Source organism: Diceros bicornis, chromosome 9, assembly GCF_020826845.1.
Source record: "Diceros bicornis minor isolate mBicDic1 chromosome 9, mDicBic1.mat.cur, whole genome shotgun sequence".
In the NCBI taxonomy this organism is placed as follows: domain Eukaryota; kingdom Metazoa; phylum Chordata; class Mammalia; order Perissodactyla; family Rhinocerotidae; genus Diceros; species Diceros bicornis.
In genome coordinates this window covers 4,245,595-4,261,132 of record NC_080748.1, presented here as the reverse complement: position 1 = coordinate 4,261,132, position 15,538 = coordinate 4,245,595, and the positions used below count along the sequence as shown (strand labels likewise).

The 15,538-nt window shown below is 39.8% G+C and overlaps 2 protein-coding genes across 2 annotated transcripts in view; both read left to right on the top strand.

Moving 5' to 3' along the window:
* The window catches only part of PSPC1 (paraspeckle component 1), an 80,153-nt gene that overhangs the window by 27,760 nt on the left and 36,855 nt on the right, over nt 1–15,538 (top strand). The window contains exons 3-4 of the mRNA XM_058547801.1: nt 4,635–4,730; nt 9,442–9,638. Coding sequence (XP_058403784.1) covers nt 4,635–4,730; nt 9,442–9,638 — 293 coding nt within the window. The remainder of the gene's footprint in view (nt 1–4,634; nt 4,731–9,441; nt 9,639–15,538) is intronic.
* The window catches only part of ZMYM5 (zinc finger MYM-type containing 5), a 123,287-nt gene that overhangs the window by 90,165 nt on the left and 17,584 nt on the right, over nt 1–15,538 (top strand). The window lies entirely within an intron of this gene.

The following is a 15,538-nucleotide window of genomic DNA, read 5'->3' as shown; positions in this document are numbered from 1 at the left end:
AACATAAACCACGTTGTACAAACGATTTTGGCACAGAAAAGCGGCCTTATCAGGGTGGTGTGGGATAGCAGATAGCAGTTTCAGGCCTGCTTTGTCAACTCTTTTCCACACACAAGTGATTGTTCCATTAGTGATTTTTTATACTTTTCCTATTTTATACTCATATTTGAAAGGGATTGCTTTTTCCAACATTTTATTTGCTTCGTCACATATCTTTTTATTAAATGGGGTTACTTTTAGATGCCAAAAATTTCTTTAGTACAAACAAAATTGTAATATTTCTTTTGCTTATATATTGGAAACACAAGAGTTGTCTAGACATATCTGCTGGTGGTGGAAGCATAAATTGCTACTTAGCTTTCCAGAAAAGCACCCTTAACTCTTGATATCCCATCAGTGTCAGTTGGGTCCAGTTTTAGTTTTTTACTTGTTTTTTTTTTTTAGCAGTCCTAATTATTTGTAAGGATTGATATTTTATTACTTATTTCTTAGAGGTCTTCAAAAGAACAAAAAGGAAATTTAAAAAATAGAATAAACTCATTTTTTTCCCCTTAAATTTACTGTATGGGTCCATTGGGTCATTTTATAAATCTAGGATAACGTTATCAGGTCATAGTTGATTTTATTTCTCCTCTATCATAAAGCATCTTATTTCATCATCCTAGGGAATATTTTATCTTTATCATTACCCTTCAATTCTCAGCTATGTTAAATAAGACTAAAATAAAAAAATCTCTGCAAAATGATGCAAAAAAACTCTGCAAAGATGATTTATTTATTTATTTATTTTATTTTTTTGTGAGGAAGATCAGCCCTGAGCTAACATCCTTGCTAACTCTCCTCTTTTTGCTGAGGAAGACTGGCTCTGAGCTAACATCTATTGCCAATCCTCCCCCCCCCCCCCCCCCCCGCCCAAGCCCCAGTAGATAGTTGTATGTCATAGTTGCACATCCTTCTAGTTGCTGTATGTGGGATCTGGCCTCAGCATGGCTGGAGAGGCGGTGCGTCGGTGCGCGCCCGGGATCCGAACCCGGCTTGCCAGTAGTGGAGCGCGCGCACTTAACCGCTAAGCCACGGGGCCGGCCCTGCAAAGATGATTTAATAGTGAAACAAATTGTCATAATTAACGTAATTCTTCATTTTTTTAATTGCATGCACAAAATGTTGCATTTTGTTTTAAGTCACCATGTTTTTAATACTGTATATTCCACCATGTTCTCACAGTTCTACTTAAAGAGATAATTGAACAACTGAGGGAAGATCAGTCACAAATATGGTAATCATATTATGTATCATTACAGAAAACATGGAAACATTAAATTGGTATGGTTAAAAAATTATGGTACATGCGTACATGTGTAATGGTGCCATTTTATATTGAGTGATACAGGATTTCTGAAGAAAGCACGTATAGGTGATTCATTCTATGTAAAATTATGTATATCTAGTGGAACGGAAATCTGAAGAGATATTTGTGAAATATACTCAGAGATCCTCTCCAAATGGTAGGATTTCATGGGACTGACTTTCTTTCTATGAAACTTACTATGTTGTTTAAACTTGTCCACAATGGAACGTTTATCAGTTTTGCAACCAAACTAATGATTAATTTAGGGTCAAAGTGGGGAGGAAAAAACCCCACAGATAACAACTCCAGATTTATTTCCTTTTTAGTCTCTTTTTATATATGATTTACCTAGGTTTGTAAAAAGAGTAAATTTAGTAATTATAAGCAGAATTTCTTACGGTTTGAAAACTTTTGTTAACGCATAAAGATCAAAGTGAAATAAACAAGATGGGTAAGATAATGGGCAAAGGCAGCTTCTACAGGAAGTGGTACATACAACGAAAATGTAATGTTCATTTTTTAGTGTATATCCCAATAAACAAAAAATAAGACACAGTTCTACAAGGACATCATTTGTACATCGCGTGTGGTCTTTTTGTGTTATATAAAGTGATGAATGTGGTTGTGACTGATCTTTGCTCACATATTCATCTGTCTCTTTAGAAATGGAATTGTGGGCCTGCCCCGTGGCGTAGCGGTTAAGTGCCCGTGCTCCGCTGCTGGTGGCCTTGGTTCACATCCGGGCGTGCACCAACACACTGCTTGTCAAGCCATGCTGTGGCGGAGTCCCACGTAAAGTGGAGGAAGATCGGCATGGATGTTAGCTCAAGGCCAGTCTTCCTCAGCAAAAAGAGGAGGATTGGCATGGATGTTAGCTCAGGGCTGATCTTCCTCACCAAAAGAAAAATAGTAATGGAATTGCAAGGGGGCCGGCCCCGTGGCCTGGTGGTTAAGTTCGGCACACTCTACTTAGGTGGCCTGGGTTCAGTTTCCAGGTGTAGACCTACACCACTTGTTGGCGGCCATGCTCTGGTGGTGACCCACATACACTATAGAGGAAGATTGGCAACAGATGTTAGCTCAGGGTGAATCTTAAGCAAAAAGAAGATTGGCTACGATGTTAGCTCAGGGGGAATCTTAAGAAAAAAGAGGAAGATTGGCCATAGATGTTAGCTCAGGTCGAGTCTTCCTCAGGAACAAAAAAGAAATGGAATTGCAGGAACAAGATATAAATATATAGCATTTGTATTGACCAAGTTCTCTTCCAGAGGGCTGTACTCCCCCCCGCCCAATGTAAGAGTGTCTAGTTGCCCATATTCATACGTTGAAAAAATATGGTTAGAACACGTGGCATTATTTGAGAGTGTAGTATTCATGTCATTATATTCTCTTTGTTCACCATGTCCTTGACTTCATAAAATTAATCTTGTCAATTCCAAGTAATTTTTTCATATTTGGAATGACAAATGATCTGCTTAGTACATTTCCTTCTTGAGTCTGCTTTTCTTATTTTTCTCTTGGCGGGTGTTGTTGGCCTTGTGGTATTGAAGGGGTAGGTTGTGAGTTTCCGTCTTTGTTGGCTTCTGCTCAGGTGTAGTTATTATCCGGCTCTATTATTATTCTAATGTTTGTGGCCCTGCCAAGGCTTACAGTGAGTAAGTGGTCCTTATAGTGCATCCTGTTCATTTTGCCCCGGGGGCCCCTTTGGGTCCTCTTAGAAGTACCACATCCTCCCATGGGTTGGGTGGCCTCAGGAACTCTCAGCTGCTTTCTCATATTTCATTGGGTTGCGTGTACTTTCTGAGGCTATAGTTACTAATTCTTTATTACATTTATGTTTTTACATGATGGATATGAGGTGTCCACCCTGGAAATCTAAACCTATAAGTCCCTTTTCTTTTGAGTTCCCACTCAGTTTATCTAAGGTTTCTATAGTTGTCTTCATCACCCCAAAGTATTTTACACTTGCTTCTAATTCTTTTTCTATCCAAGAAGTCTCTACTAACCCTGGAATCATTTTTAAATAAACGTTTTATATCTTTCCTTCCCCTACATTTTAGGATTTAAAGTGTATGTTAATCTCTGCATCTTTATTTGTAAAGGGAAGAATTTGGAATCCAGAAAGTGCTTTCTCCTCTCTAGCTCTTCCGTTACCACCTCAAAAGTTAACAGTGATTTATTTCTCTCTGAATCGTCTCTGTTGACAAGACAGTATAAATAGATTTTAGTATTGCTTGCATGGTGAAAGACTGATAGCAAGGAAAATTTTATTATCAGTGTATCATCCACTCCACTTATTTCCCTTTTTTCTCTTTCCTCAATGAGCTTTCCCTTCCTCCTGTTTTACTACTTAGGAAAATAGTAAAGAAGGAGGGTTTCCAAGTCTTATCTTTCATCATCTACTCTTTTTGTCTCCTCCCTTCCCCCAACTTCCTCCTTCCTCACAAATAAAAAAAAAAAAAAAAGGAGGATCAGCCCTGAGCTAACATCCATGCCAATCCTCCTCTTTTTGCTGAGGAAGACTGCCCCTGAGCTAACATCTCTTGCCAGTCCTCCTCCTTTTTTTCCCCAAAGCCCCCGTAGGTAGTTGTATGTCATAGTTGCACATCCTTCTAGTTGCTGTATGTGGGATGCGGCCTCAGCATGGCTGGAGAAGCAGTGCGCCGGTGCGCGCCTGCGATCGGAACCCCGGCCGCCAGTAGTGGAGCGTGCACACTTAACCACTAAGCCACGAGGCCCAACCCCCTCCCCCCCCCAACTTCCTCCCTGAATGCACTGTATCTTCTGGCTACCCCTCCTTTCCTTTTGCTTGGCTGATATCTTTTAGGTCTCACTTGAGGTTTTAGGAAGACTTTTCTGAGCAAGACTGAACAAGACACATAGGAAGGCTGGGAGTTAGGTGGAGACTGGAGTTTGAGGCGGTGGGACATGAGGACAATGACACTATATGCATAAAACATAAGTTACTTATTCTTTTCCATCATATTTTGTAAAAGTTAACTACAGTGGTTACAGAGGTTCATAGTTGTTGATTTACTTTTCTGTCATCTTGAATAGGCTATCCTCTGAAAACAAGCATCCATCTTTGTGTGACTTTGACGTTCACCTGTCTGGCGCTGTAAATGTTTATTGGCTGTTTTAATGAGTTATATATGATAACTTCTGTGACATTTTTCTGAAGAGAGATTTTCCAAGTATATATCTTGGAATTGTTATAAAATATTTCTAGGAGGATATTAACTCTGGATACTAGATTAATTCTTATTAATACTTTTTATCTATCTAGGACCCCTCGTCCAGTCATTGTGGAGCCTATGGAGCAGTTTGATGATGAAGATGGTTTGCCGGAGAAGCTAATGCAGAAAACTCAACAATATCATAAGTAAGATTCTATTAATAAAGATATTTTAGAGAGGTGCTGTCAAGGATATTTATTACATCATATTTGTTATCAAGTATTATTGGATTAGAAGGTATTCTTTTTAGTCATATAATCTGGTTAATAGAGTGGCCTGGTCTGCATGGAATGCTAGTTTTCTTTTGTATATGGGTAAAACATTAAGTTTAATTAGTTTAAACTTTAAACTTTAAAAAGTCTCTACTTTTATAATTGAGGCAGGGCTGGATAGGTAGGCGGAGACTGTCACTAATATTTATTCCAGAGAAACAAAGAAATCTAGATATTGTGAAAATATTTCTTTAATTAGTATGCTTCAGGTGTATTGTAAGTTAAAAGGAGACTTTTTTGGGCGATAGAGTAGGGGAGGTCCTAGTTAAATGACTTGGCACTAGCTTCTTAGAGATAAAAAAGAAGAGCCTGTTTTCAAAATGTTGTATATTCTTTTGCCAATTGTTTTTCACTCAGTATGTTACAAGTATTTTTACATAAGTTGCCTATATGAATACGTTGTGTTGTTTTTAACCAAACACTTGTTTATTATAATAAAACTGTAATATCTGCATACATGCATTTAACAAATATTGGAGTGCCTTTGTGCCAGGTACTGTTCTAGGAGCTGCCAGTGCAGGTTTGAACTGTTTCTGCCCTCATGCTGGTTACGTTTCTGGTGGTGGAGATAAATGATAAATAATGAACCAAAGATTATAAAATATATTAAGTGGTGAGAAGTACTGTTTAAAAAACCACTAAAGGGAGGTATAAAGGCTTAGATCAAAGAATATGCATCTTTAAAGTTGATTAATCCTGGCAAATGGTTCTCCAGGAATATTATACCCATTTATACTGATTGGTGTATGTATAGAAGTATTTTTCTTCATCTTGACGAAAAATGAATGTTATGATTTTAAGATTTGATAGTCTGTGTTCAAAATATTTTATGCACATTATTTTAATTAACATTCTTTGATTTTAGTGCATTTAAATGTTTTTCCTTATAGTTGATTTAAATGACAAATATAAGAGCTTGCTATATGCCTGGTGCTGGAAATGTATCAGTGAACAGAATAGACCAGAAATTCATGCTGTGTGGGGATGTTAAGAGGGGTACACAATAAAAGAAGTAGAGCAAATAGGGCAAAAAGACAGGGAAAAGTGGGTGCTAGGGAGCAGAGGAGTGTGGCTCTTTTATACAGGTGGTTAGGGAAGCCTATCTGAGAGGGGGATGTTTGATTAACAGCTTGAAGGAGGCGGTGGAAGCTAGCTATGTAGCTATCACAAGTGGGGGTGAGTAGAGAATAGTGATCTCAACAAAGGGAATAGTAGCTATCACAGCCCTGAGGGAGGACTCTGGTGTGTTCTGGGAAGAGTCAAGAGGCCAGTTTGGCTGGAGCATAGTGAGTAAGGGGGGGGGAAGTAGTAGGGATGAAGTAGAGATAGGTCATATTAGGGGGAGTGCAGATTGTTGGGCCTTGAGGGCTACTGAGCTGACTTTCGCTTTTGTATTTTATGAGAAAGGAAGGATCAGAGTAGTGTCTTAAGTTTAACAGGGACTTTGTGTCTGCTGTTTTAAGAGTAGCTTGTAAAGAGCCAAGCGTAGAATTGGGGAGATAAGTTTAGGAGCCTGCTGACATGGAGTAATCACAGTGGTGATGGTGAGAAGTAGTCAGATTCTGGATGCAGTTTAAAAATAGACTGGATTTTGCTGATGGATGTGGAAATGTGGGAAATAGAAAGTTAAAAGCATGATTACAAGGCTTTTGACCTAAGTAACTGAAAGTATGGAAATTGCTAATGACTGATTTGGAGAATCCTGTAGGAGGAGCAGATTTTGGGGAGGACGATCAGGATCCCTGTTTTGGACATGTTAAGTTTCAGATGGCTTTTGAACATCCAAGTGGAGATGTCAAGTAAGCAGTTGGATTTCCATCTGGAATTTAGATGAGCAGTCTGGGCTAAAGTTATCACATGTGATAGAAAACTATGTCAAGGGACTGAACCTTGGAATACTCCAATATGTAGAGGTGGGGAAGATCAGAAGGAATTAGCAAAGACCGAGTGGGAGCAACCATTGGAGTAGGGTGCACAACCACTGTGTCTTGACAGCAAGGGAAGAAAGTATTTCAGAGAAGAAGGATCAGTAGTGATCTGTTGTAATTCATAACCATTTTAATTTCTCTTATAAAGCTATTTTTTGGGGCTGGCCTGGTGGCGCAGGCGTTGTGTGTGCACGCTCTGCTGCGGCGGCCCGGGGTTCACTGATTCGGATCCCGGGCGCGCACCAGCGCACTGCTTGTCAAGCCATGCTGTGGCTGCATCCCATGTAAAGTGGAGGAAAATGGGCATGGATGTTGGCCCAGGGCCAGTCTTCCTCAGCAAAAAGAGGAGGATTGGCAGATGTTAGCTCAGGGCAGATCTTCCTCACACACGCAAAAAAGGCTCTTTTCACAGACTTTTTGTGATTTCCTGTTTAGTTGACTTTTGTCCTGGTTATAGCTTATTACAGATTTGAAATAGAGCATACTGTTGGATTCAGGAATTAGAGAACTGGAATTATAAGGGTATTACAAGAAATGGAATTTATTGATGACATTTGTAGTGCTCACTTCAGCAGCACGTAGACTATAGATGATCTTTGTTTATATGATAATTTAATTATCCCAGCTCACCTTATAAGATCGAGTTATGTTCCCGATTTTACTACTAAAGAGTTACGCGCAGAAGGAAATGTTCCACAAGTATGTGAGCCACGATTCAAATTCATTATTCAGATCCATATTGTTTCAGTAGTGTTTCCCTTGGGAGAAAGTGAAGAATTTTTGTTTGTGTGTGAGAGGAAGATTAGCCCTGAGCTAACGTCTGTTGCCAATCCTCCGCTTTTTGCTGAGGAAGATTGGCCCTGGGCTAACATCCGTGCCCATCTTCCTCTACTTTATATGTAGGACGCCTGCCACAGCATGGCTTGGTAAGCAGTACGTAGGTCTGCACCCGGGATCCAAACACGTGAACCCTAGGCTGCCAAAGCAAAGTGTGCAAACTTAGCCACTGCGCCACCATGCCGGCCCTAAGAATTTTTTATTTATTTTTTATTTTATTTTTTTAAATAATTTTATTTATTTATTTATGCCCCCCCCCAAAGCCCCAGTAGATAGTTGTATGTCATAGCTGCACATCCCTCTAGTTGCTGTTATGTGGGACGCAGCCTCAGCACGGCCAGAGAAGCAGTGCGTCGATGCGCACCCAGGCGCCAGCAGCAGAGCGCACGCACTCAACCTCTAAGCCACGGGGCTGGCTGAGAATTTTTTATATTTATGGTTTTAGCCATTTTCTGACTTAGGAACTACTGACTAATAAACAATTCTTTCAGAAAAATTAGTGGGTGGAAAATCCGTCTATTCCTTTCCCTTTTTTTCAGTCAGTACTTTAAAAAGAAAAAAATCAGTCTTTTTTTTTAGGTATAGAATACCTAGATCATGGTTAACTTTGATTTTCCTTATATACCTCTGAAGATCTTTGAAGGTGTTTTTTGTTAACTATATCTTTCCCTCTGTGACAACCTCCCTCTTTATCTCCCATCTTTGTCCTACCCACCTATCTCCATCCCCTACCAAAATAAAAGTTAAAATGTATGACTGCAAGGCATCTATGCTTTTATGAGTGGGGTGGGGATTGTATTCTTATCAATACTTTTTTTTTTTTTGCTGAGGAAGACCAGCCCGGAGCTAACATCCGATGCTAATCCTCCTCCTTTTGCTGAGGAAGATTGGCCCAGGGCTAACATCTGTGTCCATCTTCCTCTACTTTATGTGGGATGCCACCACAGCATGGCTTGACAGGCGGTGTGTCGGTGCGCGCCGGGGATCCCAACCTGCGAACCCTGGGCCACTGAAGCGGAGCGCGCACGCTTCACCGCTTATGCCACCGGGCTGGCCCCCTATCAATACTTTTTAACAGAAGCTATAATAAGCAAGAATAATTGAAGAATGTCTTTGAATTTCAGGTACATTCAAAGGTCTTTATTTTTTAAACCATTTCTTGATGATTTGTTTGCTCATCATTTATTCATTCATTTAAGAAATAAATAGTAAATATATACAATGTACCAGATACTGTGCTAGGTACTTGAGGTACAGCAATTAACAGACATATTTCATGTCCTCATTGAGTTTACAGTCCAGCAAGGGAAACAAGTATTAAAACACTACAATTGTAGCAAGTTAGACGTTTATTTTTTGGCATAGCCATTTAACTTGGCGCACAACATCCAATAAACTCTGTCTGCTTTTATTACTATCCCTAAAAGTTAATTACTTTTAGACAAAAAAATCTGATTCCAGACAGTTAACTTAGGGCACATTTGATTTGTATGTTGCAGACTGCCTTATGTAAAATTGTTGAGTGAAAACCAGAAAGGGCTTTATTAGAGGTGATAACTAGGGGAGTGCAGGTTGTGGCATCAGGTTGCCTAGGTTTGAATCCTGGTTCCATTACTTATTAGTTGGGTATCCTACAGCAATTTCTCAAACACAGACTTGTTAAAACCTGCATCACAATATTGCTATGAGGTGATTCTTGTAGAGTACTTGCCTGACACAGTGCCGTGGACATTGTAAGTGCTCAGGAAATGCTACTTCTTGTTATTTCTTGTTTTACCTTTTAAACATACATTTCCACATGTTTTTAAATGTAAACTTAGGGAAAGAGAACAGCCGCCACGTTTTGCTCAACCTGGGACATTTGAATTTGAGTATGCATCTCGATGGAAGGCTCTTGACGAAATGGAAAAGCAGCAACGTGAGCAGGTTGATAGAAACATCAGAGAAGCCAAAGAGAAACTGGAGGCAGAGATGGAAGCAGCTAGGCATGAACACCAGTTAATGCTAATGAGGCAAGGTAAAAATGGGTTTTTGTATAGTTGTGGTATGTTTTTTTTCTTCTTGAGGTTCATTTATATTTCCCACTGATAATCTGTTACTAGTTAAGTTGCCAGTTAGGAGTTTAGAGTTGGAACTCAACATATTAGAAACAAAACTCTCCCTTTTCCGACCGAAAAAAACTTATTAAAGATAAGTTTTATCTTTAAAATGAGTAGCATTGTTGGAAGTAATTAAGGTTGTTAAATTTTTCCAGTAGCAAGTACATGATTCTGTTGGCAAAAAGAGAAGCACAGTTGGTAATTCTTGGTATGTAGATATGGCATAAAGTCACATATCAAGATTTTGTTTGAGGAAATAAGAATTAGGACAAATGTTGGCCATTTAAGATTATCACTGCACATCAAAAGATTATAGGTAGATATTTTTTGGAAGAAATGAAGAAGATTCATGTGTGCTGTTGGATGTGGGGAGTCAGGAAGACTAATTCTTAGTTATTGGCAAGAACATTTTAAACACTTAACGCTGAGCTAACTGAATTTCTGAAAGCTGTCTTAACAGGTGATAATTTATTCTCATGTTCAATGGTCAAATACATTCTCATGTTCAATGGTCAAATACCTAACATGGCAAGCTGCTTAAGTATATCTCAGGATCTCACTCCTTCTCTCTTTCCTCTTTCTAGGTTTCTTTTTATGCTTGCATATCTTTATTGTTCTCTCTCCGTCTTTTCTGTTGTTTAATTCTCCAAATAATTTTTCCTATCACTCATCTTTTCCACTCTCTGTAATACTTTTGTATCTCTTAAAATAAGCATCCAGTTGCTTTCTTTTTTGCTCTTAAGTGTTTTTGTTTTGTTTTCTTAATTTTTAGCATTTTAGTAAATGTTTATCTACCTTCTCTCTGCTTGCCCCAGAGATCAAGGTACCACAGGTGCCTGCCTGGGTTTCTGTAGTAGCCTTCTTATTGGATTTTCTGCCATCTAATCGAGGTTTCCTCTGAACCATTTTTTATGTATTTCTTTAAAAGGTGAAAATTTGATCATCATTCATCTCTAAATCCTTGTGGTAGATTCTCATTTCCTTTAGGATAAAGTCCAGGGTTATTTTTCTTTTCTGTTCAGTAAATGTTTATTGAATAGTTATGATCGAGTCACTGAATAACTATGCTGATGTCAGATAAGTTAAAACAAAATAAAACAAAATCCAGCTCAACAAACAGTAGAAACAAGTCAGACATGTCTGGTTTCATTTGGACCCAAAACTTAGTAGTCCTGTAAGTTCCCCCTTCCTCTGCTAAAATTGAACTTACTCAGATCATGTAGTATGTTTGTTTATTTTTGTGAGGAAGATCAGCCCTGAGCTAACATCCGTGCTAATCCTCCTCTTTTTGCTGAGGAAGACCGGCTCCGAGCTAACATCTATTGCCAATCCTCCTCCTTTTTTTGTCCCCCAAGCCCCAGTAGACAGTTGTATGTCATAGTTGCACATCCTTCTAGTTGCTGTATGTGGGATGCGGCCTCAGCATGGCCGGACAAGCTGTGCGTCGGTGCGCGCCCGGGATCCGAACCTGGGCTGCTGCTAGCGGAGCGCGCGTGCCTAACCGCTAAGCCACAGGGCTGGCCCCTCATGTAGTAAGTTTAAAACTAAGTTTCTTATCTTACAGAAAATGTGAAAATTGTTACCTAAAATAAAGTTACAGAATCACTGGCTGCCTGGACCTGGAAGAGAGAACTTGAAGTTTACCTAGTCCAGTGGTTTTGTTGTTTTAAAATTTGGTTACACATCAGAATTAACTGGGAAATTTTGAAAAATTTAGTTTCCTAGGCCCCATGGTTCCTGTAGTACTTCTGTTCAATATGAAGTGTTCTTTGGTCATACCCTGCTGTGCACTTGCTGCTTTATTTTCCTGCTGCCTACGGTCATGCCATATTTAGGAAATACCATTGATTAGATGTGAAAACATTTGTACCAAAAGATACAAATATCTTTTAGAAAAATAGTAGTATAACAGTCATTACTTCAGCACATATTTAATGTTGTAGAAGACACTGTCCGAGGTACTGAGGGTATAGTGATGACAAAGAACGACATTTGTTTAGGTGTCATGGAGCTTTTGTGAGCTCTTAAAAAACTTTGCCTTACTCCTAAGGGCATTTTGAGCTTTGAAGCAGAGTAATTTTGTAGTTATTTCTCATGAGCTTTTATTTTATTGCTATTTGTGTGTTTACAGGTGTACCTCATTTTATTGTGCCTCACTTTATTGCACTTTGCAGATACTGCGTTTTTTACACATGGAACGTTTGTGGCAACCTGCTTTGAGCAAGTCTATTGGTGCCATTTTTCTAACAGCATTTGCTCACTTCATGTCTCTGTGTCACATTTTGTAATTTGTTTTGGTGATCTGTGATTAGTGATTTTTGATGTTACTATTGTAATTGTTTTGGGGCACCATGAACCACACCCATATAAGATGGCAAAGTTAATTGGTAAATGTTGTGTGTGTTCTAACTGTTCCACCAACTGGCTGTTCCCCCATCTCTCTCTCTTTCCTTGGGCCTCCCTATTCCCTGAGATGCAACAATATTAAAATTAGGCCAATTAATAACCCTGTAGTGGCCTCTAGGTGTTCCAGTGAAAGGAAGATTTGTATGTCTCACTTTAAATCAAAAGCCAGAAATGATTAAGCTTGATGAGGAAGGCATGTTGAAAGCCAAGATAGGCCCAAAGCTAGGCCTCTGGAGCCAACAATTAGATAAGTTGTGAATGCAAAGGAAAATTTCTTGAAGCAAATTAAAAGTGCTACTCCAGTGAACACACGAATGATAAGAAAGCGAAGCAGCCTTATTGCTGATATGGAGAACGTTTTAGTGGTCTGGATAGGAGATCAAAGCAGTCACAATATTCTGTTAAGCCAAAGCCTAATCCAGGGCAAGGCCCTAACTCTCTTCAATTCTGTGAAGCCTAAAAGAGGTGAGGAAGCTGCAGAAGAAAAGTTTGAAGCCAGCAGAAAAGTTTGAAGCTAGCCTCATGTTTCATGAGGTTTAAGGAAAGAAGCCATCTCTGTAACATAAAAGTGCAAGGTGAAGCACCAAGTTCTGATGTAGAAGCTGCAGTAAGTTATCCAGAAGATCTAGATAAGATAATGAATGAAGGTGGCTACACTAAACAGATTTTCAGTGTAGACAAAACAGCCTTATGCTGGAAGAAGATACCACTAGGACTTTTCATAGCTGGAGAGAAGTGAATGCCTGGCTTCAGAGGATCAGCTGACTCTTGTTAGGGGCTAATGCAGCTGGTGACTGTAAGTTGAAGGCAGTGCTCATTTACCATTCCAAAAATCCCAGAGCCCTTAAGAATTATGCTAAATCTACACTACCTGTGCTCTATGAATGGAACAACAAAGCCTGGATGACAGCACATCTGTTTCCAGCATGGTTTACTGAATTTTAAGCGCATTGTTGAGACCTACTGCTCAGGAAAAACGATTCCTTTCAAAATATTACTGCTCATTGACACTGCACCTGGTCACCCAAGAGCTCTGATGGAGATGTACAATGAGATTAATATTGTTTTCATGCCTGCAAAAACAATATCCGTTCTGCAGCCCATGGATCAAGGAGTAGTTTCAACTTCAAGTCTTATTATTTAATACATCTCATAAGGGTATAGCTGCCATAGATAGTGATTCCTCTGATGGATCTGGGCAAAGTACGTTGAAAACCTTCTGGCTAGATGCCGTTAAAACATTTGTGATTCATGGGAAGAGGTCAAAATATCAACATTAACGGGAGTTTGGAAGAAGTTGATTCCAACCGTCATGGATGACTTTGAGAGGTTCCAGACTTCAGTGGAGGAAGTAGCTGCAGATGTGGTGGAAATAGAGAACTAGAATTAAAAGTGTAGCCTGAAGATGTGACTGAATTGCTGCAATCTCATGGTAAAACTTGAACTGATGATGAGTTGCTTCTTAGGGATGAGCAAAGAAAGTTGTTTGTTAAGATGGAATCTACTCCTGGTGAAGATGCTGTGAAGATTATTGAAATGACAACAAAGGATTTGGACTATTACATAAACTTAGTTGGTAAAGCAGTGGCAGGATTTGAGAGGATTGACTCCAGTTTTTTTTTTTTTTTTTTTGTGAGAAAGATCAGCCCTGAGCTAACATCCATGCTAATCCTCCTCTTTTTGCTGAGGAAGACCAGCTCTTTGCTAACATCTATTGCCAGTCCTCCTCCTTTTTTTTCCCCAAAGCCCCAGTGGATATGTCATAGTTGCACATCCTTCTAGTTGCTGTATGTGGGACGTGGCCTCAGCATGGCCAGAGAAGCGGTGCGTCGGTGCGCACCCGGGATCCGAACCCGGGCAGCGAGTAGCGGAGCACGGGCACTTAACTGCTAAGCCACGGGACCGGCTCTGACTCCAGTTTTGAAAGGAGCTCTACTGTGGGTAAAATGCTATCAAACAGCATTACATGCTACAGAGAAATCCTTCCTGAAAGGAAGTCAGTCGATGAGGCAAACTTTATTGTTGTCTTATTTTAAGAAATTGCCACAGCCACCCCTCCTTTCAGCAACCACCACCCTGATCAGTCAATAGCCATCAACATCGAGGCAAGACCCTCCACCAGTAAAAAGATTACAACTCAGTGAAGGTTCAGATGATGGTTAGCATTTTTTAGCAATAAAATATTTTTTTTGTGTGTGGGGAAGATCAGCCCTGGGCTAACATCCGTGCCCATCTTCCTCTACTTTATATGGGATGCCACCACGGCGTGGCTTGACAGGCGGTGCGTTGGTGTGCACCCAGGGTCCGAACCTGCAACCCCCAGGCTGCTGAAGCGGAACGGGCGCACTTAACCGCTGCGCCGCTGGGGCGGCCCCGCAATAAAGTATTTTTAAATTAAGGTATATACATTGTTTTTTTTAGATAAAATGCTGCTGCACACTTAATACAGTACAGTACAGTCATGCGTTGCTTAACGATGGGGATACGTTCTGAGAAATGTGTCCTTAGACAGTTTCATTGTTGTGCAAACATCATAGAGTGTACTTACACAAACCTAGATGGTATAGTGTGCTACACACTGAGGCTGTATAGTACTGATCTAATGGGACCCCTATCGTATATGTGGTCCATCGTTGACCGAAACGTCGTTAATGTGGTGCGTGACTATAGTAAACATAACTTTTATATGAACTGGGAAACCAAAACATTTGTGTCTCACTTTATTGTGATAGTCGCTTTATAGTGGTGGTATGGAACTGAACCCCCAATAACTCTGAAGTATGCCTGTATTTATAACCCCTGTTAAAAATATTTTGGTTTATAATATTAGAAAAGCATATTGCTTAGTGTATCCTACTCCTGTCTTCTGGGTTTACTTCTGCTGAAGTACATCTTTTATTTATTTCAGCAAAAGCCTGCAGGTGATAAATTCACTTCAGTGTTAGTTTGTTTAAAAAATTTAAAGGGGCTGGCCCGGTTGCATAGTGGTTAAGTTTGGGTGCTCCGCTTTGGTGACCAGGGGTTTGCAGGTTCTGATCCTGTGTGCAGACCTATACACGGCTCATCAAGCCATGTTGTGGCGATGTCCACGTACAAAAATGTAGAGGAAGACTGGTACAGATGTTAGCTCAGGGCCAATCTTCCTCACTCCCCAAAAAAAAATTTTAAAAATTTGTATATTTTTTTTTTGTTCTGCAATTTTATATTTCATCCAGCATTTATAAGGATGTATTCTGGTCGGGGGAGAGACTCAACATAATCTTAGTTCTGTGGCTCTGCAGAAGTGCAGGACTCTCTAGTTGACCTATCATGAAAGTAGAGAGCTCGAATAGTACAGAAAAAGTGTCCCCTCCTCTGGCCCCATCTGCTTTCTTGTAGGAATCACTGTTTCTTCTGTATTTTTTTGTTTTAT